Below are 27960 nucleotides of genomic sequence, written 5' to 3'. Positions count from 1 at the left end.
CTCTCTCTCTCTCTCTTACACACACACACACACACACACACACACACACACACACACTCATATCCACAGTGTTTCCAGAGAATGTCATGAACACCATGGTTCCTTCATTTCAGAATACATTTTATTCAAATTCTATATCCCAGAATTCCATGTTCTCAAGAACTTTGTACTCAGATTTGAACCCATATCTGAAAAGATTTCCCAGAAGCTTGATAACAAGGAGCCTAGTTTTTCATGTTTGCAATCACATAACTGCTATCACCAACTAACTTGAAAATAAGATTGAAATTATTTACTTTATAGATTTGGTAATTGTTTTACTGCTCAGTAAATGCCAGGAAATATGCTGGTCATCTTGAATAAAATGTGATTTTAAAAACTGCACCAAGACAGGATATAGTTAATATACTAATAAAAAGAAAATACTAGCAGTTATAAAGAAAGGGATTGAAGGAGTTAAATTCATTATCACATAAATACGATGTGAAAATGAATTCTTAATATATGGGAACATCAGTGTTATTAAAGTGGGTGTGTACAGACCCGCCACAAGTCTTCAAGTACATTAACATTTAACATGTAACCATGATGATGATGTTTGCATTTCATTGAGGAAGTTATAGCCAAAACCTCTTCACAAAAATGTAAGCAAGATGCTCATCAGTCGAGCTAGAAACAAATGTGCTGATTACATTAGGAAGATTGGTAATTGATTGTTGAATATGGACCCACTGAAAATTATCGTTAGGTTCTCAGTCTTAGTGGAAGTAGTCTTTTGTAGGAAGAACACTATACTGAATTAATTAATGTATGTTATAGAGAATAAGTTATATGACATAATTCTGACATTGTAATTGCATTATTCTATAAAGGGAATCGTAAGTTTAAGTTTTGATACATTCTGAGGCCTACAAATGCAATCTAAATTTGAAAAATTAAAAATGTTGTTCTATTTATATCCTTCCCCTGTAACAACCAGTGTTAGCTCATGCCTCTAATCCTAGCACTCAGGAGGCAGAGACAGTCAGATCTCTGTAAATTTGAGGCTGCCCTGGTCTACAGAGTGAGTTCCAGGGCAGGCTCCAAAGCTACAGAGAAACCCTGTTTTTAAAGACCAAAAAACCAAACCAAAACAAACAAACAAAAAAAAACAAGAACAGAGAATCAGGATTTTGATGAATGCTCAGTTCAAAGACAAAGCAAAAGTAAAGAGAAAAAACTGTATTAACAGAATTATATGGTCTCTAAGAGAACACTTATATAGTTGTTTCTTCTAATAATACTTCTGTTGAAATAGAGAATAAATATTTCTAAGATAGAGCATTGGTAGTTTGTGTGAATAAAAATATCTTGCACCAGAATGGGGGAATGTTCATTTTCATAGAAAAAGAAAAGCAAAAATCTTAATCTTATTACATGCTTGGGAATAGATTCTGACTAGTGTCACTATTACCATTGAACACAGGGCTTGTGTAAAAATATTATCAGGTAATTTCTTTGTTGTTACTTTTATTTTAAAAAGTTGTACAAAGCTGATAATGAATAGCAGTTTGGATGAGAATCTGTTCCAATGCCTATGATTAAGATTATCTTAATTAACTGCTTGCTTGGCTGATATTGTCCAGGTTCCTGTCTTTTTGTGTTTCTGTGGTTTTATTCTCTTTTCCATATCTCTCAGCACTTGCATGCCATTTTAACCTCAGAGAACAATATTTTCTGATAGTAGAGCATTCCACTAAACACACATGACTTTTCTGGTAATTATACTGAGAGAACATCAGGGAGAAAGATCTTCTGATTTCAATAGAAGGAGATTAGGGAAGTCATGCGATGGGTGTGTAGCTGCACCTGGACTCCAGTCAGGAAACTACAGTTTTATTCCCGTCCTTTTTTCCACTAAGAGCACTGTGCTCTTTTATCAGCCCATTTCTTTATTGAGCAACTCTTCTTGAATTTCATTATGAGCCAAATACATCTGAGGAAAAAATGTTTGCGAATGTCTAATCTGTACAAAAATATGTTTGGTTATCTTCAGGCTATTTTAAAAGCTAATATGAAGAAATTACTCATGTGTAATGAATATAATTTGACAATCAATCTGAAAGTACAGAAAAATTTATCACATTTTGTTAATCAAATGAGTAGGAATTTTCTCCTTCATTTTTACATGGGTTACAGCAATGGACAGAAAATTGATTTTTATTTGAATTCTAATGAGGTTGATAAAATAAAAGAAGCTCTAGTTTTATTGTGAGCTAAAGTAGTGATTTAGTAGTGTGGGTAGGAGAATTGAGCTACATTTCCTGATTTCAAGCAGCTTTTTTAAATACATATATAAATTAGATGGTAGATGTACAAATAGATGGTAGATAGATGATAGATAGATAATGGATAGATAATAAAAGATATATATATATATATATATGATGGATAGATACTAGATAGATAGATAAATAGATAGTTAGATAGATATTGTTAGACAGGGTCTTGCTATGCAAGCACTGTGGGACAGAGGCCCATAAGAACAGGAAAAGAGCAGGGAAGATAGGTCACTCCTCTCTATCTCCCCTGTAGCATCTTCCTCCCTTCCCTCTCCCCTGGCATTCTAGCCATTTTCAGGCCTGCATCCTATGTCTTTAGAACAAGTCAATGAAATTATATGTTGCCATGCGAAGGAAACAAATATATGTAATCCTCTGTCTCATGGTACTAGAGGCTTAGTCTCCCCTGAAGAAGAAAAGTACTAGGGTTTAGTGTCCCCTGAAGAAAAACACACACCAACAAACAGAAAAATGAAACCAAAAATCATGGAGTCCATTTTGCTTTGACCAGCTACTCCTGATCATGAGTCTAGCCCTGGAGGATAGTTTATGCAACCGGTTCACTCCACTGGAAAAAAACCGACTTTTTACTCCTCCAACAGATATAAATTGCCAGTCACCATAGATGTTGTGGGCTAATGTATCCAATAATCTTGTCATTTCCAGAGGACAATTTATACCCTTCCTCCTCAGGTTACAGATGTTAAGAGTGTTTTCATCCCCCTTACATGAGACGTTCCCTGAGTTGAGGAGTGAGGGGTGGTGGGTTATACATTAGTTCCATCTAAGACTGAACACTCACAATGTCTTTCAACACTTTTACCAGTGATGAGTCTCTTCATTAACCACTGTCCTCTACAATAAGAAGCTGCTCTGACCGTGCTTGGGAGGAAAACAAATCTATAGATATCAACAGAAGTGTCCATCAGTTCAAGACTGGGTAAAGAAAATGCTGTATACAAAGACAAAAGGAATAGCACAGACCTTAATAAATAATTCTTGTTACTTTTGACTACACTAATAAACACAGGGAACAGCATTATGAGCAATATGATCAATCACAAGACAAATAGCATGATATTGCTCTATAAGAGTATTAAAAACAAACAAACATATGGACCCAAGAATTGAATGGTGGTTATCAAGGGGTAGAACAAAGGGAGGTTTTTTTGAGGAACTGTTGGTCAAAATGTACAAAATTTCCATTAATTAAAAGGAATAAGTTATAAAAAATCTATTGTATAACAAGCTAGTTATAATTAATAACCAGCTAGTTAAAATTATAGAAGGATTCTAAGTGTCCTTGATAGTTTAAAATAATTGATATGCCAGGTTGTTAGATTCATTTCCCAGAACATTTCATAAAGTCACACATAATATAAATATGCTATGGACTATTAATTTATGAATTTCTAAAAAATATATAAACACAAAAGCTAAAATTCAAGTGGTACTGGTTTTATACAAACAAAGATGTTTTAAAGCTTGCAGAAACTTATACCCTGTGCTGTTTTTGATTACTAAATTTTACATATCGAAGCTCATTATATTGAAACTTACAATTTAATAAACTTTATAAAGGATAAGATCTTCTAAGTTTAATACAAAAATTGGCACTGTACTTTTATCTAATGGTTGTTCGCTAAAGCAGTGATCAACTATAGAAAATTACCATACCAGAACATATGCTGTCATTGCTCAGTAAAGGAAGAACATATGTTTGCACCCCGGACTGAATGCTATGCTCTTTAAAGGGCAAGGTTTTCACTTCCCTAGCGCATCTCAACAAAAAGATATTGATGTTAGCACTATCATAGTTATAAACCATGACATCTTTTATTCTGAGATTTCCGATTTATTCTTGTAAATCTTTAGGGACAGTCTATAGTCATCAAACTGTACTGGGAGATACTCAAAGACAATTCTTACATTCTTTTGTCAAATTCTTATTGTGAAATTCTCTTGAAAAATTAAAAAATTCATTTTGATCACCCTGCCTTCAAATTTGATGCATGTTGTATTACTGTTTCATTTTCTGGGACAGCCTTTGAATGCAAATGTGAGGAAGTTATAATTTTATATCCCGGAATCTCAATGACAAGACACTACCATTACCTTGAAAGTTCTTGTTGATTATCTTGTGAAACAGACGAAGACAAAGGCTATGAGCAGATGAGTACATATGGGCATTATAGGATACAGATAGTAATTAAAGTTGTTCATGTGGCTGATATGAGACAGAAAAAGGGCAGAGTCAAAATGTAAGTGTGCTGAAGTCAGAACCATGTAGAATGGTAGCGCTGTGTGCCTGAGACCAGACGACCACTCTAAAAGGGCAGGAAGAGACAATTTCATGAGGCGGTGCTTCAGGGGTGGATTTGAGAGTGGGTTTAACAACAGGGTGAGGTGGGCCTTGAAGAATGACCTTGTGAGTCTTCCCATCTCTGCTCTGGGGAGAGTCTGAGCAGGATTGGATTAATTCTTACAATGTTAGAAATCAACAGTGAAATCATCAGATTCTGACTGCTCTTTGAACTTCAATAAATTTTATTTATTACGTGATGAGGGTAGGATGTGTGTGTGTGTGTGTGTGTGTGTGTGTGTGTGTGTGTATGTGCACCCGTGTCACAGCATGTTTGTGAAAGTCAGAGCACAACTATTTAGGAGTTGGTTTTCTTCTTCCACCACGGGGTCCAGGGATAGAACTCAAGTTGTTAGACCAGTCCTGCAAGTGCTTTTGCTGTCTGAGCCATCTCATTCTCTCTGATCTCACTAGCACCTGCTGCAGGCAGAGAACTGGTCTGGGGTGGGGTCAGCCATAAGAGCCAGAGAACTGGCCCTGCCCCTTACCAGCCCTCGGAAGAATGGATCCTGAGCCTCACCTGGGCAACATAGTAGAGTTGGCCCTGCTGGTGTGGGTGCAAATGCAAGGGATGAGAGCAAGAGAACTGGCCCCACTCCTTAGTGCCTGTTGCAAAGGATGAGGTAGCCTAGCCTGAGCTAGAGTGCTTGCCCTGGTGGTGAGGATGAGGGAGAACTGGTGGATTTATCAACCTATCCACCCAGGCATAGTTCCAGGGCTATGATTTGGCCCACCTCAACATCCACCCATCTGTGACCTTCTGGAGCATGTGAAGGGGCTGGTTGTGCAGATCCAAAGATGCAGGATCTTAATAACATAAGGCAACAAAAGAGTATCCAAGATGGGTTCCTTTGAGGGACCAGTATCAATAGTATAGCAGAAGCCAGAGGCCTCTAGCTAGACCAACCATTGAACCAATGAACTCTCTGGGATGTTTGCTCTCATCTAGTTTCAAGAAAACATACAGACTAGTGTATGCCCAAAGAAAACAATAGTTCAATTCCTTAATTTTAGGAATTCATCTCTAAGCATTTTAGCATTGGGTATGTATGTAATTTCTTTTACATCCTTTGTATCCCGAAATAACTGTTCTAAAACCACACTTTGAATTAATCATTTTTATTGAGTAACAATGGTTAGTTGAGTATGTCTTCCTTTCTTGCCCATGTTTCTATTTTTTTAACCATCCTTTGTATGTTTACTTATTCTTGACATATGTATAAAGCATTCTTCAAGGCAGTAGTTATATGGGTAATATAAAAGTTAAGATTCTAAAAGGCATTTGGATGTGATGCTCCAAAGTAAACTTCTTTTGCTATGAAGGAAAACCTTTCCTAACTGATTTGAAAAGCACCTAAATTTCTATTTAATTTTGAGCATTAAGACCGTGACTCTGCTTAACCATTTACAAATAAAATACCTTTTGTTAATTCTCTGGCAATTTCATTTTCATGTATGTAAGCAATGTATTTTGATCGCCTCCACGTATAATTTAGTTCTTTACTACCCCCATACACGCATGATATATCTTCTTCCCTGCTTCATTTTTTTCCTTTTTATGTAACTAATGAATTAATTACTACTTCCTGTTGTAATGCTGACTGATCTTGCTGGCTTGATTTTGTATATGGCATGTGCAGGTAATAATGACTGCAGTAAGTTCATTAGTGCAATAATCATAAAATGTCCAAAAGGCAATATTTTATAGAACTCCTCCCATACTCTGGCTCTTACATTCTTTCCATCCCCTATTCTGTGATTATTCCTAAATCTTGGATGGTGAGGGTGTTGATAGATACCCCATTTACTGCTGAGCGCTCAATAATCATGTATGCTCAGCGTTCTGACCAGTTATGATGCTCAACACTAAACACTGCAGGAGGGGCTTCAATGCCCAGGTGAGGACAGCACTAATCTATGAGTCTAAACATAAATAAATTTTAAAGAATTTTAAACTCAGTTTGACAGCATGGCCACGCAGCACCAGCAGTAGGCTGCTCCCTGGGATCCATTACCTCTCATTTATGGGCTTTTGACCAGGTTTACAGTGTTGGCATAAATTCTCTTCTCTGGAGCAGGTTCAAATCAAGTCCAAACATGATTGGTCACTGTCTTAGTTTGCTTTTCATTGCTGTGATAAACACCACATAACTAAAAAAGTTCGTGGAGAAAGGGTTCATTTAATTTATATGCCCAGATCAAGTCCGTTACTGAGGGAAGTCAAGATAAGAACTCAAGCAGACAAGAAACGTGAAGGCAGAAGCTAAAGCAGAGATCCTGGGGGAATGTGGCTTACTGGCTTGCTCCTTAGTCTCATGGTTAGCAACCTTTCCTATATCTACTAGAACCACCTTCCCACAGTGGCTGGGATCTCCTATACCAAATATTAATCATGTAAATGACACACAGACTTGCTACAGGTCAGTCAGATGGAGGCAACTTCTAAACTGAGGTTTCCTTTTTTTTTTTTTTAACCAAGGCCTCTAGTTTGTGCCAAGTTGACAAATCAAATAAACAAAATAAAACAAAACAAAAATGTTAACAGTTACCTACATAAACTTCATGCCACCGATGTACCTATAAGGATGTTTTGCCTGGAAAATTGTTATTGTAGCATCTGGGGTTTATGTTAGCTGATAGCCAGTTCTTTCTCAATGGCCTGCATAGCACATTCTGGCATGATAAAAGCTGGTCAACAGTGAAGAAGATTTCAGGCCAGTTTCAGTCTGATTTCTCTATGTCCTACCAACTGTCTTTAGAATAGGGTTTTACCATCAGGTTCTGGAGGCCAACCAATAGCAATGGCAATAGCTGGTGTTCTTAGAAATCTTTGGAGCCTCCTTGACAAGTAATTTACTGGGAGGTATACAACAAGCCGGCACTAGGATTTTCATTAAATAATAAATCTTCAGGTGGAATCATTGTTTACTCATGCAAAGTGCCAATGTTAAAACTCCTTTCTAATTATTTTTTAAAACGTACCTTGCAGAGTAGTGGACTTCCATAGTGTTTCTCATATATCATTCATTTTGTTTACCCCATATACAACCTTTCTTTTCCCTTACTTCCATCCCCGTTCTTACTCGAACCATTAACCTTCAGAAGTTTCCATTCTATTTGCACATCATATGTATTCTACTCTCGCCTTACTCCTTGATAGCCCTTTTTGTCCCCCATAACCCCTTTCTAATTTCCTGGTATTCCGTCTTTGAATTTCAGCATTACAGGAAATGTGATGGCCAGAAAAAAATGGACAGTCAGTACAAAGTGTCATTTCCTTTGTTTGAGATTTTATCTTCCATAAACAGATGGCTTCAGGAGCGAGGATTATGGTTAACCATGTTTTCCTATTTTGCAATAAAAGAAAGAGTTTTACCTTGATGATCCAATTCCATGGCTTGAAAATAAAAAAGAAGAAGTGTTTCATTTAAAGACAAATACTCAGCAAAGAGCTATTTTGATTTTTAAAATTGGTTTCATAGTATCAATATTTGCCAAGATTTTATTCAAACTTCAGCTTTATTTGTAGCCTACTTTAATTAGTGGCTTTCCAAAATAAATAAAAAAAAATAAATATTATATAATGACTTTCTTTTGCGTATGATTTTTAATGAGCCACCACATTAAATAAGCCAGTTTCAATTCCATGATAATTTGCACCTCTGCCTAACTGATGTATTTTTATGAATTTCTTTCCGCTCATTCTCTGATGTTCTGATAATGGGCTTAGTAACATTATGTACTTCATTTACTTGTCGTAGGAATTTCACTATTTCTCCTGTTAGACTTATATTCCTCTAGCTTCTTCAGATATAATTCTCACCTCACTTCTCAAAGTTCTTCTAGCTTCTGTAAGCATTTTACTTGCTTACATTTTCTAAAAGTGCCTCCCGTTGCTCTGTGTATTCTTCCTTAGTGATTCCAGCACCGTGTACCACATCACCTCTAGCTCCTTTTCTTCTTTCTTATTATATTTCAGTGATTAAAATGTGAGTATGAAGTGATGGAGTCTTTGCTTTTGCTGTAAAACATCTGCAGAGTTGCTCACCATATTATAGTCTAAACTCTTGAGAGAAGTTCTTTTAATGTTTCAGTTCTTAGATACTGACTTCTCCAGGCTCATACCTGCTCAACTATTGGGTATGGCCACTGTGAGAACTATGATAAAAACATGGGGTATGGTGGTATGTATAGATGCAGAAGGAAGGAAAATTAAAGAATCGGTGCTCACTGGTAAGGACATGGAATTTATTGAAGCCAATAAATTTGCAAGCATTTAAAGGTAAAATAGCACCACTTATATATAATTATTGGCCTCAATATTACAGAATTATTTCAGTGCCCTCTCTTCATGGTTGGTTAAGTTTTATTTTCATAGAACTGGTTGTTTCAGTAAGAGTAGCCTGGTCTCAGTGTATGACGAAACTGAGTGAAAAGATCACACAGTGAAATGCATTTAAAATTTTAATGTTTTGGCAAGAGATATTTTGGTTCTTATCTCAGAATTGGTACTGAAAGAACCTCAGTTAGGCAATACAGTCAACATAGTTCCATAATCTAAAACTGGCACATCCAATGCAATGCACAAAGAAAGAGTATTAACACCACAGAAAATATCACACTCTCGCACTTTATTTTGGCTCAATATTGTTGTCTTTTCAAGAAGCATATAAGGGAATGTTGATAGTCGGAGACGATATGACGGATGGGGAAACCATGCAGAAATCAATTTCTACTCAAACCTATGAACAAAGAGAAAATAACAACTTATTAAAATATATGTACTATCAAAATATACACAATATGTATAGATATGTCTGATTTATATGAACATTCAAACATACTGAGTGGCCAGATATAATTCTTCATAATTAACACTAATAGATGATAAAGTGATTTGATATACTAATGCTGCCAAAGTAGCTGTCATTAATTATTGATTGTCTAAATGATACTTAGGGTCTAAATTCTTCAATACATTTTATAAAAGTTATTATATGTAATTTTTCCAGTAATTGAGAAATATTTACACTACCAGATCCACCACTTAGATGCTAAGAAGAAAATATTATTATAAACGGCTTAAAATTTTGAAGAAAGAAACTACATAGAAATAAATCTTCACAACTACCTATCAATCTCTCTGTACAAAAGCTGGACAGATATATCTTCTTCAAGGAAGACATTTTGTGTGAAATGTAAAATGAAAATATCAAGTGTATACCAATATGGCCACTTATGCTTTTGACAATTTCTGCCCGATGTTATTACTTCTGTTTGAACCAATTTTGTTCGACAAAGGAATTTTTGTATAATTTATTTTTAAGTACCCATAATTAGCACATGTATCCAAGTTACACAGATAACTAATTGGCAACTCAAGAATTTAGAACAAAACTTAAAATACATCAGTGAAGCTTTGGTAAACAGTTGAAGTGTGATTTTTCTCAGGCTTTGAATGCAAAGCTTTTTAAGTGTGGCTAAAAGCATTGCTTATGTCCAGGGCCAAAATGTATTACCTATGGCTAGGATGCAGCAGTTAATTCAAGAATCTTAGCAGTATCTCTGAAAGAAGAAGGAAGTACAATGCATTTTAACTCCCTGAGGATATTTGCATTTCACCTCATGGACCTCATATATTCTTTAAGCATCTCACATTGAACCTAAAGCATGAATTTTACTTTCTGTACTGAAGCTTGTCTAATGATTGCTTCATGCCCAGAGACACAATCTAAGAAGCAAAAGTTGGGAGTATGCTGAGAATAACTGTCACATATGGGACTCAAATATAAAGGTTTTAATGTCATATCACTACTATTTATACAAAATTTTAGTGTCTTGTTCCATAGTCTACTCTGTTCGGCACTGGAGGAAAAGCATCCTAAGCCTAGGGCTTTTATTAAGTGGTTGGAGGTAGAACCACTGAGTACTGCTTCATGTTCACTCTGGTCATTTAACGTTTGAATTCTTTTATAAAATTAAAATTAATAATACTCAATGTTTCTACCTCAATAAATAGCTAGAGTAACCTAGAGGATATTAATTCTCAAAAAACTCAAGATATAGAGAAGGCTCAACAATTAAGACTTTGTATTTTTTTTCCAAGAACCAATTTATAACTGCCTATAGTTCCAGCACTAGGGAGATCCAGCACCTCTACCCATTGTGGGCACATGCAGTCACATGCACATGTCCACACAGACATACAAGCTACATATCATTAAAATAATACAAATTAAAAGGGACAATTTTTGTCTACTTCTTAGTCTTTAATTTTCCTGGAAAATGCTCTATGTAAGAAATTAAATACAATATCAGTGCAGGTCTTTGCTATTGGTGATTGTTACAATCAACAATTAGTATTCTTGACACAATTCTAAGTACTTTGATTAAATAATATGATTTTTAGATGTCCTTGAAAATTTAAATTTAAACTATATTATTTTTGTGTAAAACATATTTCATGTTATTACATGACTTGTCTTGCAAATCCAATGATTACATTTTTATTATATTTAATTATATTATTTATATACTAATATATTTTATCATATCGTCACAGTGCACATACCACATAGGGAGCATATGGGTAGGTGTATGGCCTATTCCAGTAGGTCACAGGCACCTGCTGTTGATGAACAGCCTGGGGGAACTGGGGGATGGTGAACTGATGAAATTGGTTATTCTTGATCTAAAAGGAATAAAAATATTAAAAAAATTATTCAATACTCTCCTTTTTGCATCAAACAGAGATGAACAGAAGTTAGTAAATTCTAACTCCAGCTACATAAGCACTAAAAATAAAAATGTAATTTATTGTCTTTAATTTGGTTTTAAATATTTACATGGAATTGAATGGTGCAATAATTTGAATAAGAGATTTATGATTATGTATATACTAATTGAATTATACAAGGAATTCTTATTATCAGGAATAGTTATATCATATATATTTTGATATATGATACCAAATATATTAGTAAGATGAGAAATTTATTAGAAATTGTAGCTGCAGAAAAATGTGATCTTTTAAATCTGTTGGTTAGTTTTTGATTTATCAGAAAATGTAATCATTTCACTAGATGAATTAGTAGAAATGTCCTTCAGAAATAAATTGGACATAAAAGTTTGAGGGTAAGGGATAATTAAATTTGTAATGACTCAGAATTATAAACTTTCAACTGACAGGAAAGTTCTTATACCAACACAATCATTATTGTGACAGGTGAAATGAAGCCAGCAACAAAGAACGTAATAAAACCAATGTAAAATACAGAAAATTCAAATATATACAAGTACAAATAATTTAAAAATTTTATTGACAGAATCACAGGCAACTAAAGGTAAGATTTTGAATAATAAGCCAGTAACAATTTACTTTCACACATCTAAAATAATCTTATCAATAAATGACGTTTCTAAGCATGCTCATTCTTATATTATAAACATTTTAAGTCACGTGTGACTGCATAAAACTAAAATAAAAAGAAAAAAAAACTTACAAAATCAATAATCTTCTTCAGGAGTTCCTTAAAGAAAGAAAACACATATATGACATACATACTGAATTGAACACTTTATGTTTGACCAAATTTATTCTTAGATATAGCAACACTTGTCCATCTGACATACACACTCATAATGATTTGTTCACTGAATTACGTCTGAGTTTCTCAGATAATAGAAGCACATTTCTTGATTTGAATAATCACTCTAAATTGAGTTTGCACATGTTACTCATTTTTTTCTGATGTCTGGAATCTTTTAGTTAAGATAATGCTTGTTTGTGCTTTAAATAAATGGATAAATACATGTGTTTAATTTTATTAGCATACTAAACCATTTTAAATAGCACCCTGTTGTTGTAATTATTTTAAATAAGTATTTGCATATGAAATATTCATATCTTTGCCTTGAGTGATTTTATGTACAAATTGTATGAGAGACATTTTCAGAAAAAGTTGGTAAATCTTTGCTTGGTTAAGAAACTCTACTAACAATACATTTAAAACAGGGTTTTATAACTATCAAAACCACTAAATAAGGAGATCTTCATTTCTCATGGGAAATAACTTGGTTTATCAACTTAATTCTTCAGGCCTTTGTGCTAAGTAAACAACTCTTTTCTAATAAACAACTACAAAATTAAAAGCCAAACTTTAAAAGTTTATGCAAGTTTGATAGTCATGACTCACCTGCACAGCAATGGTGATGGATTCCTTAAAAAAGAAATAAAAATAATACACAAAATGATTTCTGTAGTAAAATATTACTTATTCTAGTGTTCTTCTCAGTCATCATAAGTAAGGTACAAGAAACTAAAACTAGATCAGTTGTTGGATGGCACTCCAGGTGTCTTTAGGCAAGGGGCAAATGACATCACTAGGGAGAGCTTTTGAAACCAGCACTGATATGGGAACTTGATTCCATACTTGAGAAGGACAGCTCACAAAGCTGGGGATGGATGTCATAACTCTGTCCAGTGACTGGCAACAAAAGAGGCAGCATTGATTATTTTCATTCTGATGCAGTACTATGTAAATATCTCTTGCTAAATTTAAATGTTACTTCTTTCTTCTGTCCCCATAAAGATTTTTTACCAATGCTATATAAAATTGTATGTTTCTATAAATCTAACCTTTTACATAAAAATCATTTTAATAAATATTCTTCTGTGGGTTTATCTGGTATTGAATTTAACTGGGAAAAATTTAACTCAGAGGTGGTGTCTTATTCTTGCTCTGAAAACACATAACTGTTTTCAGTGTGTGACCTACTTAGATACAAACGTAGAATATCCCTTTCTTGGGGTAACTTACTTCAACTGGTGCTTTCTTTAAAAAAAGAAACTCATTGCCAAGTGTAATAGCTGCATACAAATGATTCTACATTTGAAAAAAAATACTTTTTCCAAATGTATTTCTTATTTTGAGAGTTCTTTTAGGGTGTGGTTATGTATGATAGCATTGTCATATTTAAAATTGTAGAATCCTGTCTATGGAAATGTGATAAAGAATGCTGTAATATTTTAACATTCTTATATATTTCACAGTTGAGGAAATATATACTTAGTTAAATAAATGTTGAAAATAATGATATGAAGCAGGTATCACCTACATTCTTGAGTCTAGAAGAAACGACCAAACATTTTATTGGTATAAATAGTTTAAGAATTAAAATGTGACAATGGAATATTTACCATTTGCTTATAAACTTATATTTACTCCAATCAAGAAAAGCAGTTTTTAAGAAGACAAATATCAAACAAAATGATAAAAAGACAGTTATTAAGACTAGTTTTAACCAAGAGAGAAGAAACTAATGTACTACCTATAAAATATCATAAAGTACCCTCTTTTTAAAGTTTTATATATACAAGAAAAAAAACCCAATGGGGTAGAAAAACTCAGGAGGTTACATATGTACATATATATATATATATATATATATATATATGTTTGTGCTTTGTAAGTAACAATCTATTAAAAATTAAAAGTCATTAATTTGAGGAATGGGACTGAGGAGGAAGGGAAAGATGCAGACTCATTACTCATATATGAGATATTCAAACACATAAACATGAAATATTATTATAGTGAGAAGGATTTATGCACTAACTAATTTCTTGTTCTGCTCTAGGGAGGAAAAAATGTCCATTCAATTGTTGGCTAACAGCTCATATCTACTAACTAATCTACAATCTTTGCTTCCCAATGCTCCCATCTCATGGACATAATAAAACCCCAAAGCCTTTCTATTTCAGATGCACAGGATTTTATTGTTTAAGATGTTTCATAATCATCCGGCATTCAATACAATACATTAATGCTTATTTGGTTTAATGATAGTGATGGCTTCTTACTTCCTAGGGGAGAGTTAGAAAAGTAATGCACACCCCAAACACAAGAAACAGAGAAGGGTGGTCATGTCTGCAAGGTCGTATACCACAGAGCTTATTTTTGGTAGTTCAACAGCTGGCTCCCTGAACACCAGATTTCATACCACAAGCTATAGATAAGATCCTACCCCTGCATTGTTTGCTACGTGACACTTACTACTCCTGCTTCAAAAACCTCTCTAAGCCAAAAGCCTTGTTGAAGTGGAAACATCAAATAGAACTTTAACAACTGGATGGACTTCTTTAGACTTCAGATTACTTTTCAAAACAAAGGTAATATTTTCAGCTTCACAGATTTACTGTCATAGCCACATCATATCACACATAAATGCATATTTATGAGATTTATATATAATTTACCTTTTTAAAAATTTATTAATAGTGATTTTTAAATAGTAATTTGTCTCTATGGTTTGTTTTAATTTACATTCCAGAAAATGTTATAAAAATTCATTTGGCTTTTACTTTCTGTATTTAAACTGATTGGAACTTTGTACGTCAGATAATTAGTTTTAAAGTGAAGAGTATAGCAAAAACAACACAAATAAAGATGCACCACTCACCTGGTCAGGAATGTTCCGGATGGCCTTACCCTGGGCCCACTGGTTCAAATTGATCTGCTGTTGGGGCACAGGTGTGCAAAACTGGGAGCAGGAAAGGTCCTGGGAAAACTGCTTGATTTTTTTCTAGAAGGGAGTAAATGTACCAGTATTTATGTAGTGCCTGTTCTCTATGGGTCACAGTGTATCTGTGTGATGTCAAATTTATATAAATATCAAGTCTTTACTTTTGTTTACTAAGGTTTACTAAGCAAAAGACATTTTGTTTTGTAATGCAATGTAAAAGTGAATTTTAGTGAGTTTTAGAATAGAAGTCATTATTAGATTAGGGTTCTAGAAGGAAATTTTTACGTAAAGGGCAAAATGCTACGTAAAAGTAGGAGAGTTGTCTAGGGAATGTTTGGCATTGCTATTTCTTTTTCTCTTCACATTTGTCTCGAGAAGTTTGATGTCTGCTCCGTGAAATAGTGATGTTTATATTTTCTTTGATATAGTGTAACTTCTGAATATCTTACAGCATCACTGTTTCAGTAATCACGTGAGCTGATGGATGCAGTGGCTTATATACTAACTATCTAAATGCCCCTCCTGGATTGATCCAATTTTATTTGGCTGTTGCTAGTTGCCTACAAATGTTTGTTTTAAAGATGAGACCACATAAAAACCACATTTATTTTTAGAGACTTTTCAGTCCATACGGATAATAATAGAGTGTATGTGTAGAAGAACATTGATGTATCTTTGATTCGTTGTCATGTCAGATGTGCTGATACATGAAAATGGTATAAGGGCACAGTGCTATCAAGGTATAGACACGGTGTGAAAAAGAGTTTTTAGATAACTGTTTGTTTAGAATAGATTATTTTACCTTATTTTTAATAGTACAATGTGCTATTTTGCTACAATAGTCTTAGAAAGGATTTTTCTTCTTGTATAAAAACAATGATTGGGCTTTTGTTTATTTGTTTTTGTAAGTTTCTATGACACAGCTAGCAGTTATCCTCTGACATCATTTTAAAAACCTGCTGCTGTGGTGACCATAGTTCAGTTTGGGTTAAGGAAGATGTAGCCTGGAGGAGTTCATTAACTGCTCAGGGAGTTAAAGTTGAAAAGGAATTTGCCTGGTTTAAGTCCTCTCATTATTTCTTGCTCTGCACATTCTGATGTCTCGTGGCAATGGGCTTCATCACTATTTGTTCCTCAGAATGAGAACATTTAGTAGCATTTGACCTTAAATCATCTATCTTTTTGTTCGTTCAAAGAGAAGCACTTTGACTAATTAGGTGAATGATATGTTACACAAATATCTGAAGGAAAACAGTTAAAACACTTTTTCTGAGTTTTAAAATTTAGTAAGATTGCCTGTTTTTTTTGTTAAAATTCCATATTTGAAGATATTATTCACATATAGGGTAACAGTTTTGTTAAAATTTGATATTAAAGATTTTATTGGGAAGAAATGATATGATCATGATAAACTTACCTGCTCATTCAGGTTGACCTTTTGTTCTTCAGTCTGCACAATTTTCTATTGAAAACATTACATATATCAGAGAGATACAGACAGAAATGTTGTTAATAAAATAACTTAGTTGGATTATAATTGCTCACATCATTGATTTCCTCAGCAGATTCCTAAAAAAAAAAGAAAGTAGCTTTACTTTAATTATTTGGCAATAGTTAAATATAAATGATTTTAGTAGGCTGTCAGGGGCAATTATTTAAATATTCAGAATCCAACCACCCAGGACTAAGATATTAAGCCACTTAAGAATTAAATAAGATAAATATTTATCAGAACTTTCTAAATTTCCTTTTTTTACTCTTCAAAAGTAATAGCACAATTAGAAAATATTTAATTCAATACTTTTTTTAGTCCTACATTATTCAGAATTTTTTTTTAAATTTCTGCACATGAAATGCAGGCAAGTGTTCAAAATAAATAAATAAGAACAGCCAGGAAGTTAACTTATGCTTGTAATCCAGCATAGCCTGTAAACTTAAATTCTGAGAAAGGCTGAGACCTCTTTCCTGAGACTTTGGCTGTGAAGAGTTTACGCACCATCCAAGGTGATAAGGCTCCAGATTGTGACCCAGTTTAGTGCTGCCAGCCCTTTTCAAACATACTTCACTCTGTCAGCATTGTTATCAACCAAAGGTATTGGCAACCCAAACCTTTTTCTGACTCTATGAAATGGTTCTCAACATTTAATATGATAGTATAATATTGAAGATTTAGTAAAAATGTGGAGTTTTTAGTCCAACCCAGAGTTCCTGATTCAGCTTCTTATGTAGTCGCATGTATAGCAAAGAACAGGGTATAGTAAATATGATCTTATGAATTTAATCAATTTAAGGTAGGATGGAATATTTTGAGACCCTGTTCTTCCATTGAATATTTATATGTCTATCTCCCTTCTTGGAAATATCAAGTTATTGTAGAACACTATGGTTAAGTCACTATTTCTCAAAAATAGCACAAAAGAAATACTATCTTACCTCACTGGATGAACTGCTAGCAGAGACCTTGATAAATAAATTCAAAGTAAACCAAAAAGGAATTAGTGACATGAAGATAGGTTTATCAACAATATTCCTCCAGAAGCAGGAACTACCTTAACATCATACCATATTGATTCCCCCGCATTACTAATAAGCAAAATGAGAAAGAGGATAGAGATAAAACACTAATTGTGTGATATTCCTCTGTGTATTCTATGAATATGTTTTAGTACCACTTGTCAATAAAGAAGCTGCTTTGACCTATGGCAGGGCAGAGCTAAGCAGAGAAATTAAACTGAATGCAGGGAGAAAGAAGGCGGAGTCAGGGAGGTGCCATGTAACTGCCAAAGGAGAAAGGTGCTGGAAACTTACCCATATGCCACAGTCTCATAGTGAGACATAGATGACTAGAAATGGGTTACTATAAGATGTGAGAGCTAGCTAGAAATATGTGTGAGCCAAAAGGGTGTTGTAATTAATATAGTTTCTGTGTGATTATTTGGGTCTGGACAGCTGGGAAATGAAAGATAAGTGTCCATTTACACATTAAATCATGGTTTATAGGCACCGATGATTAACCACGTTTGGGAAAATGGATGGCAAGGATCCACCTTATCAGGCAAGTAAATAGGTTTTGGTGAACATAGAGGGACACGACTCCAGTGCAGATAGAGTCAAACTAATGCTCAGATGCCTCCAGATCCCACCTTCTGGCGTATGTCAGGAGGGGTGCTGTGGAAGGTCTGGGGGATAGTAGCGATAATCACATAGAAGCATTGTTAATCAAGTATAGTTAAGATGAACAAAAATCCTCCACTTTCTCACCTGTTTTTATTTGGGGTTTTCTAAAAGAATTAGGCACATTGCCCCTACAATATTATGAAGTAAGAGAAAACCCATTTTCCTAAGGAAGAAGTATACTAACAATCTCCACTTTATGGGGTTATATCAAAATAATCCATTAAAACATGGTTTTGAAATGAGACATAGATATCCTTGTGGGATCTTCTCACCTTAGTGCACAATGGCTGCCTATGATTGTAAATACATTGACCTTTTGGAGTTCAAAGTTGAACAAATAACAGTCAAATGTGTAGCACATTCATTAAAAAATGAATTTTACCTGAGCTGTTTGGAAGAATGCATCATTGGCCTGCTTATACTTCTGAAAAGAAATAAATGGCATTAATTTTATAGCCATATTACTTGAAAAAATACTTTAAAATATATTTAATATAAGAAACTATGACTTACTCCTTGGTAGATTCTGGTAGGTTCCTTAGGGGAAAAAATGAAAATGCATTTTGATTACTTTCTAATTCTTTACCCATACTTCCCAAAGTATTGATGAGCACTGACTATTGAATCCAAGAGTTTATAGTAATTATTTTTGAGATGACAGCAGCAAAGAGAGAAGGAACAGTTTTTCTTTTTCTTTTTAATCTTTTAATTTTTTTTTTTTTGATTTTTAAGTAAAATCTTGGCAGAAAGCACAGCTATTTGTTGGTGCCATTGAACTAGAATCTGTTAGTGGAGCATGTGAAGAAGGCACCCATCGACTGGAGCCCTACCCAGGTGCAGATGTGCCTGCATTCAGTACTCCAGATGTAGATGCAACAAATCACCGTAATCATTCGCAACAATGGGAGTCCTCAACTGATGTCAGAGTTACTGAACGATGGGACGATAGCATAGGGAAGGAAAGTATGCAAGTTTGATGCTGTTGTATATTTGGGCTTATTTTCCCCATTTTTTTTATTTCAATGGATAAACTTTAATTTTCCTATGGATTTGTAGGGTGTTATTGTTACTCATAAAAATCCGAATGAGCAAAGACATATAATTTACTATTAGGTGCCAGAACTAGTATTCATAATAAAATACCTTACCTCTCTGGATTGATCCTTTACCACCTATGTAAATTAAAAAAATGATTTAATTTTTTATAGCTTATTTAAAATGGCAAGGTGTATCTTTTTTTATTGATAAAAGGCAGGAAAATTTAAAACAGAAGTTGAGGCAAGTGAAGTGACTCAGCAGGCATAGGTCCTTACTACCAACCATGACGACCTGAGTCTATCTCCAGGACCTCACAGAAGGCAAGAACTGTTTTCCAACTCCCTTAAGCTGTCTTGTGACTTCCTTATGATGTTGTGGCATGCACACCACACACACACACACACACACACACACACACACACACACAATTAAATAAAAATGGCTTAGATAAAAGAAAAAGCTTCTTAGACAAATTTAGTAAAAAAGAACTCTCTTTGAAAAGTTATCTAAGTCTCAAATATTAGTACAGAACTACTTCAACACAAACACTTTTGACGAACTTTAGCTTTCATTTGATAGTTACACTGATACACTGTTAGCTGAATGAGGTTTTTTTTGTTATTTTTTTAAAAGAAACTGTTTAAGCTCATTATGAAAAAGCTATTGCTCCCGTATAACAGTTTCAAAGCATCTTATGATTTTATGTGTATACATTAACTTCTGTGTCCTAGAGAGTTAAGTCTATGTTCAGAATGAGGATTGAGACAATGTTGTAAACAAAAATTATTGGTCCTACCATGTATGTAGACTGAACTCCAAACTGTGCTAATAAAGTCTTTTAAAAATGTATTTCCTACTACGTGCTCTTCATTTTATGGCATCATCACATCGTCATTATAATAATAATTATTATTATCATCTTTTTTTCAAATTTTTGGCAAATAAATTATATTCAAATCCAAGCTTACTAATACTTATTTCCCTTCAAGTCATTTTTTTGTTATAGTTATGGTGTATGTGTGTGTGTGTGTGTGTGTGTGCATGTATTCATGTGCTTATATGCAGACAGGGGCATGCATTCATATGTGATCTGAGTGTCAGTGCCTGCATAATCAGTGCCTGCATAACCTGAGGCATTTCCCCTGATATTATCTTATCTTATTCACTGAGACAATATCTCTCTGTTGAATTCAGAGTTCCCTGATATGAACTAATCTTGCAAGTCTGCTTGTTCTGGAATTCACTGTCTTATGGACTTCGTTTTCCAAATGCTTGAATTCCAGGCTGGCAGCTGTAATGCCCACTGGAAGTTTATATGGATTCAGGGACTTCAAAGTCCATCTTTGTGCTTGTGTTCCAAGTGCTTTACCTATAGAGCCATTTGCCTGATCTATATGTCCTCGTGTATTTTGTCACCATGAATTCTAAACTATTCTTTTAATTAAGAGTGACAAAATTCTATCAATTTATTGACAACTGACTTTGGAATTTCAAATTATAATGGTGGTGTTTTCTTATACTTCCTCAACACATGGAAAGCAGAAATGGCTTCTCCAGAAAGCTCTAACAAAAATTACAACATATTCTGGAAGGGAAACAACACTTTTCTCTTATTGTCTACACTTCTGCATCTTTTCATTGTTGACACTTTGTATCATGATTGTCCTCCCTTGTACAAAATAAAATCAATATAGTAAGAAATACGATCAATACTACCACTGATATAGATTCCAAGGTAACAGGCTCGATCTCTATTTATTGTTGACAATGCCTGCATCTTTCGCATATAGTAAAAGGTTCATTCTTCTCATAATTCAAAAATGAAGCCAGAGCGTCATGTATCCCTGTTCACTTACATGCTTCGCCAGAGCAACAGCCAGAAGGCAGGTAAAGATGAAGAACTTCATGGTTGCTTGGTCCTGTAGAATCATGTATAGAAAGTTACTATTAATCTTATCGTGAAATAATCATTTATCTGTTATTATACATGTAATAATAAAGGTAATGAATTGAATAAAATAGAATATGTTTGGGAATTTTATGAATATAAATAGAAATATCACAATTGATTTTGAGACTTTCTTTCCCTAACAGGTGATACTTAAAACCATGTTTACTAAAATATGAACGGTTCATTCAGAGACATCATAAATTCCTAGAGGTAAACTCAACAGAAGGACATTTTGTGAAGAATGATTGTTAGAAGGATGAAGTATAACAGAAATTCCTTTTGAAATTGGATTTTAGGGGGAACTCAGGCATAAAGCCTTGCTTTCTAACAAAGAGAAGAAGTAGATGAAGTGAGACCGGGTTGAGAGTCGGGGATCCTGAACATTCTGGGTCAACTCTGGCTAGAGACTGAAGCCGAAACAAGCTACTCAGTATCATCCGTCTTCATGTAACAACATGCCTGATGTGTGGAACCTGAGTCCACAGTCTCCGAGACTGCACCTAGCTAGAGACACGTCCACTACTATAGCTGCCAAGAAGTAAGTCTACAAGGTGCCCTGACAACCTGTGAACCAGTTCCGTCTCTCCATTGAACCAAATTAAAACTGAAATAAAGTTATTCTAACATCTTTTCACATTTTGCTCTGTAGGAATTCATTAAGTTAATTAATGCATTTGTTTTACATTCTGACTGCAGTTTCCTCTTCCTCCTCCCGTCCCAACCCCCACCCCCATTTGCTTCCCCTCAAATTGCTCCTCCTTTATTTCTGTTTGAAATGGGGCAGACCTCCCATGGTTATCAACAAAACATGGCATATCAAGCTGCAGTGAGACGAAGTACCTCTTATATTTAAGCTGGTTAAGGTGAGCCAATATAAGGACTGGGGTCCAAGAACCATCCAAAACATTAGAGAGAGAGACCCTGACCTTATTGTTGAGAGTCTCACAAATGACCAAGCTACACAGCTGACACAGGTTTTAGGTGTTTCCCATGCAGGCTCCCTGGTTGTTGGTTCATACTCTGTGTGTTCCTATGAGCTAGCTCAGTTGTTTCTGTGGCTTTTCCCGTGGTGTCCTTGATTTCTCTGGCTCCTACAATCCGTTCCTTCTCTCTTCAGCAGGACTCCCCATTGTTGGCCTAATGTCTGACTGTGGATCCCTTCCTCTGTTTCCAATAGTTACTAGATGAAGCCTCTATGATGACAATCCGGGTAGTCTATACACAGAAGATGACCTCTTCAGGCTATGCATACACGATTGCTAGCAGTCTTAGCTGGGCTCATTCTTATAGATCCATGCAAGTTTCCCTCACATCAGGTTTCTACCTGACCATGAAATGACCCCAGCCTTTCCAGTCTTCTCTTTCAGTACTTCCCCCCTCCATCCCCAACCTGTCCCTCAAGTTTCCATCCCCACCTACCACCAGTCCACGCAGGAGATCTCTCCTGTTTTCCCTTCCCAGTGAGATCCATATTTTTAAAGTTTACTTTTAAAATGTATTTTGAATGTTAGTTCTTAATTAGGTATTTTCTTAGCTTGACAGGAAAGTACATTTTACATAACTATGTTTACTAAGTGACGCCTATGTGACAATCACCGTGCTAGCTAGACATTTTATCATTTGCAATCTTTAGAATAATTTTATAATGTTGGCAGGCATGGAATTTTATCCTCCAATTTCTAGTTGAAGAAACTGGCTCAAAACCCACAAGCAAAGTAAACAGTTGGTAGATTTTTAAGAAGCCTACTCCTGGCTTTAGAATACAAACTCAAGATACAGTATCATAATAAAGTTTTTAATGTATACATTTTAACTACTAAAAATTGAAAGGAGATAAATGTATAATTTGTATAAATTTAAAACTTGTGTAAAATTAAAATTTGTATAAATTTAAAATACCTCAAGCAATGTATACTGTACTGATAATTTCATTTTTACCTCTATCTTAATTTTTATTGTGTAGGAGAGAACAGACAGAGTTTCAAACTTTTTTTGCTAGACATTCTATAAGAGAAAGAATTTCTGAGCTGTTACCTTGTTTCCCAAGTGGACGACCAGAGGAACAGGTAGATGATGATCTGCAGTGAATCATTCTCACACTATTTAAACCTCATCCCGTCATGATATGCTAATTCTGTGGTTTCCAATACCTAAAAAGACATTCAAATTCTAAGAAAGCACTATGATCAGAAATTGTCCTTCTGACTTGTGTTTCCCAGATTCCAAGGAGTCCTTAAACAGTTTGATTGAGACCATGATAACAGGGAGGAAAACTTGTGATGTGTAATGGTTAATTGTATGTGAGTGCAACCTCACCTTTTCTATGAACTAATTTTCTGATTCTAGTGTTGAGAAAGCATTCCTTCCATTATTATCATATTGTGAGCAGTAGATATTTGTGATCTCATTTCCATCTTGAAGCTCATTTTATAATTTTATTTCACATATGTGTGTGTAGGCCCTAGTATATGTTTGTGTAACCATGTACAGGCAGGATCTCTCAGAGTCCAGAAGAAGCAGTTGGATTCAATTGAGCTACAGTTACAGGTAATGGTGGCTCCTGTGAACCAGACGAAGATCCTATGTAGAAACAATCAGAACTCTAAACTGCACAGCCATCCCCCAGTCTCACAGTCTCATTCCTTGGTACTGTTTGACACAGTCATACACTTTCTTGAGAGCACCTTGAAATTCCATGTTTTGGGGACTCCTCATCTTTTTTCTGACTATGAAGTCCCTACCTTGGCGTACTCTCAGGGAATGAATGATAAATAGCCACGTATCACTTAAGATCAGTTGAAATTTTCAAACAGCGCTAAAAAAGCCTGAAAATCTCATATGATAATAATTCCTTGTTTTACTTTAGTCTGTTTCTTCATATTCTTAGCTACAAGAATGTACAAAATTGTATGGGAACTTAGGACTGGGAGCTGGCCTGGGTCTGAAAAAGCCTGGGTCAAAACTGGTCTCGCTGAACATAGCGGACAAGGAGGACTACTGAGACCTCAAGAACAATGGCAATGGGTTTTTGATTCTACTGGACCTAGTGGTTTTGTGGGAGCCTAGGCAGTTTGGATGCTCACCTTACTAGACCTGGATGGAGGTGGGTGGTCCTTGGACTTCCCACAGGGCAGAGAACCCTGATTGCTTTTTGGGCTGACGAGGGAGGGGGGCTTGGTTGGGGGAGGGGGAGGGAAAGGGGAGGCGGCGGTGGGGAAGAGACAGAAAAGTATAATAAATAAATAAATAAATTAAAAAAAAAATAAAAATTAAAAAAAAAAAGAATGTACAAAATTATGTCTAGTGTAGGTTGATACATGCGTATTTGATTGAACAAATGTTTAGGATGTCAGATATATTCTGGGAGTTCTGCACACTTTGAATGGAGTCATAAACACAAATTCCAGGATTTATAAGGTGGATACGATAACTGGGAGACGTTAAGTCATATTTCATACAGTCTATCTCTATTTGCTTTGGTCATGATATGTTCTAAGCAGAAAACTGACTCGGAAGAAGAGATAGGAAGTTTTTTGTAGAGATGTAATTCCTTGAGGTAATATGCCCAGAAAGGCCTTCCCGAGCATAATAACAACTGAAAGATGCAGGAGAGTGAAACAGGTAGACAGCTGACAAAAGATTCTAGTCCAGACCCTGAAATAAGTCCATACCTTGACCTTTTAAAACAGCTCACAGAATAGTTGTGATAGAGGTGAGTAAAAGTCCTGAACCTGAACTCAAAAGAACAAACAGGATCAAAAAATACAATAGTATTAGAACATTCGTAGGACTTCTCAAGCCTTTCACTATGAAGTCAAACTTCTGTAACTGAGAACATATCAGAGAATAAAAATCCCTCAACTAAATTACTAAAAAAAGGTCAAAACACATGAGACATGGTTTTGAGATATCACCTACTAAGAACAGTAAAACGATCAGGAAGAAACCAAGCTAAGTACAGTGGTTCTCTCTGTTTATTATGTGGAAAGTGTTTACGAATGCCAAGAGAAAGAGAAAAGGCCCCAAGACAAAGGTTGATTGTCTAAGGTAGACATTCGTGGTACAGGAAAAGACCAGCATCACAAATTGACATTGAATGCTGCAAGGGGAAAAATGTTGATTCCACATGAGCCCTTGAGAAGGACTTCTGAATGTCGATGCGGTACTGTGGGATCTTTCCAAGGCTTCATGGCAAGGATGGAATGTGGGGAATGTCCGTGGAGTTTGGGAAAAAACAGGTGGGATAATGCCCAGAGCCCATGGAAGACTTGGACTCGACTATGGTGCCACCACCCAGGGTAACAAGTACGTCTAATGCACAGGACATTGTTAGGATTCTTAGAAAAGTATTGCTTCATTAATAGAACAAATTTCCCTCAAAAACAAAATAATTCCTTGTTCTGTATTGCTTAACAAGGCTGGAAGCAAGACTGTACAGGGAGAATAGTTTCAAAGACCTTCATTTATGATTCAGAACTGGACTCAAAGTATATTTGAAGTGAAAAATACATGACATCCCATAAATGATAAATTTACATTGTCTTTCATCCATTGTAAAATCAGCCTATGGGATAAAATTAGAAAAAAATGGCTTATGATGAAGAAAGTTGATATAAGCAGACCCAGAATCAGACAAATCATAGAATCAGTGATCAAGCAGATTAAACGCTTGTCTTTACAGATGCACCTGTATGTCTAGATGCTTCACGTCCCTATGAGAGTCATTACACATCACTGAAATTATTCTGACAGGTAAACCACAAATAAAGTTATTAGAAATCTTCTGAGAACTTGGGATAGATCAGAGGTATAGTATAAAACAGTGTACCTTATAAGACTGGTTCAAAATCAGCAAAAGCAAAATGAACTCTCTCTCTCTCTCTCTCTCTCTCTCTCTCTCTCTATATATATATATATATATATATATATAGTTTTGAAGAATGATGTGTGTGGTGGTAACTATAACTGGGCCCTCTTCAAGAGCAGCCAGTGGTCTTATGCACTGAACCTTCTCTCCTATCCAAACAATTTATAATTTTATATGGTATCTTACTGGCAAGTGAAATTTGCAATTTTGAGGAAAGATGGCTGAGTGGTGAGCTTCTGATATCTGTACCTACCTTCCTATCTCCGAGATTGCTAGTGCAGGCCTTTAGTAATCTATGTTATTTTATGTGGGTGCTTAATCCTCATCCTGGTTTTGCATGCACTTTAAATAACAAGCCATCTCCAGCTCCAAACTGTCGAATTTTACCAGTAATGTCTTACATTAGTTATTTTAAAATACCAAATGATATCTATTTTGCTTTGTTCTTTCTCTTCTAATTTTCACCTCACTCCCTTCTTTTCTTTTTTTAAAATATAATGCACATATGATATTAACTTTTTCTTTTTATAAGGTTTATTTACTTATTATGAATACAGTGTTCTGCCTGAATGTATGCCTTCAGTCCAGAAGTGTGCACCAGATCTCATTTTACATGCTTGTGAGCCACCATGTGGTTGCTGGGAATTGAACTCAGGACCTCTAGAAGAGCAACCAGTGCTCTTAACCTCTGAGCCATCTCTCCATCCCCATTTCCTTCTTTTTGATTTACCCAGGCAACATCATTATTCACTTTTATAATCTATTTATGATTCTTTTTGACCTAGAGACCAACAACTAAGCTGAAGCTCACAAAACACTGAGAAATAATCACATCCTTCCAGAGAAAAGTTGTAGTTAAAATCAGCAGTTAAATTTTACTCATTCATATTTAGCTCGATCCATTGGGACAATACAATATTTCACTTATTTTTTTTAAAAGATGGAAGGTCATGGAATATTCAAGGTATTTGAAGTCCAAGAGTATGGAACTATAAATATAGTTAATTTTTTAGTTAATAATTAATACTCATTATTATTATTTATTATAATTAATTAATTATTAAATGTATTTTAATACCACCATCCAGAAGCAAGGAAGATCCTTGTAGAAGATGATGGCTGAGCACAACAAGGAGTTCAGCACTACAGGTGGCTTTTATTGTCTTTGATCCACAACATGGTACTTGTATCTCATAGTCTTTCTTTATAAGTGAAACATCACTAAAGGGACATGGATTTGCTATCAGCGTGGCATCAACAAGGTGGATTAATAATATCTAATTAGTAATTAAACAGGACTTGGTTCTTCATCTTTAAGTATGTATCCTTCAATTTCTCATAACATCTAAAAATTGCTACTCCATTAGAAAAAAATACAAGTTTATTTATTTAGGAAAATATATTACTTCTCTGTTCAAATATAAGACACTTAAGGTCATAAAATAAACAAGCCAATAAGTCAAGCAGATTGGGAGAACTTTATGAAAATATTTAGACAAGACTACATTGGAATGAAATGACTTCATATACCTGCCATAAATTTTTTTCATTACCTTCCAAACTGGGAAAATAAGTGATAAAAGGTTGTCTCTCTTTTGTGGAATAATCCTTCTGTACACTGTGAATATGTATTGCTCTCATTGGTTAATAACAGGATGAAAGACTAGTAGTCAGACAGGAATAGAAATATGGGTCAATTTAAGAGTGATGAGCCTGAGCT

The 27960-nt window shown here is 34.9% G+C and overlaps 1 protein-coding gene across 1 annotated transcript; it reads right to left on the bottom strand.

Annotated features, from left to right (window-relative positions):
- Positions 1-10360: 10360 nt before the first annotated feature.
- Positions 10361-21329, bottom strand: LOC126506285 (alpha-S2-casein-like A). Its single transcript, XM_050149691.1, has 9 exons — positions 21279-21329; positions 18767-18808; positions 17641-17667; positions 16753-16776; positions 16625-16669; positions 15145-15267; positions 12879-12902; positions 11255-11374; positions 10361-10414 (listed from the first exon to the last, which is right to left on the bottom strand). The coding sequence occupies exons 1-9, from the start codon at positions 21327-21329 to the stop codon at positions 10361-10363; spliced, it is 510 nt and encodes a 169-aa protein (XP_050005648.1).
- Positions 21330-27960: the final 6631 nt, after the last annotated feature.

The sequence above is a fragment of the Alexandromys fortis genome, unplaced genomic scaffold (assembly GCF_014885135.2).
Source record: "Alexandromys fortis isolate MF-2015 unplaced genomic scaffold, M_Fortis_MF-2015_v1.1 scaffold_0, whole genome shotgun sequence".
Lineage (NCBI taxonomy): Eukaryota > Metazoa > Chordata > Mammalia > Rodentia > Cricetidae > Alexandromys > Alexandromys fortis.
Note: the sequence above shows the minus strand (reverse complement) of the source record. Positions and strands in the feature narration are given on the sequence as shown.

Excerpts from the sequence above, each read along its gene's own strand:
- LOC126506285 (XM_050149691.1), bottom strand. The coding sequence starts at position 21,329 with ATGAAGTTCTTCATCTTTACCTGCCTTCTGGCTGTTGCTCTGGCGAAG. Across the intron at positions 16,777-17,640 it reads CTAGCAGTTCATCCAGTGAG|GAATCTGCTGAGGAAATCAA; the intron begins GTAAGATAGTAT and ends TTTTTTTTTTAG. Across the intron at positions 10,415-11,254 it reads ACCCATATGCTCCCTATGTG|ATTGTGTCTCTGGGCATGAA; the intron begins GTATGTGCACTG and ends TTTGCTTCTTAG.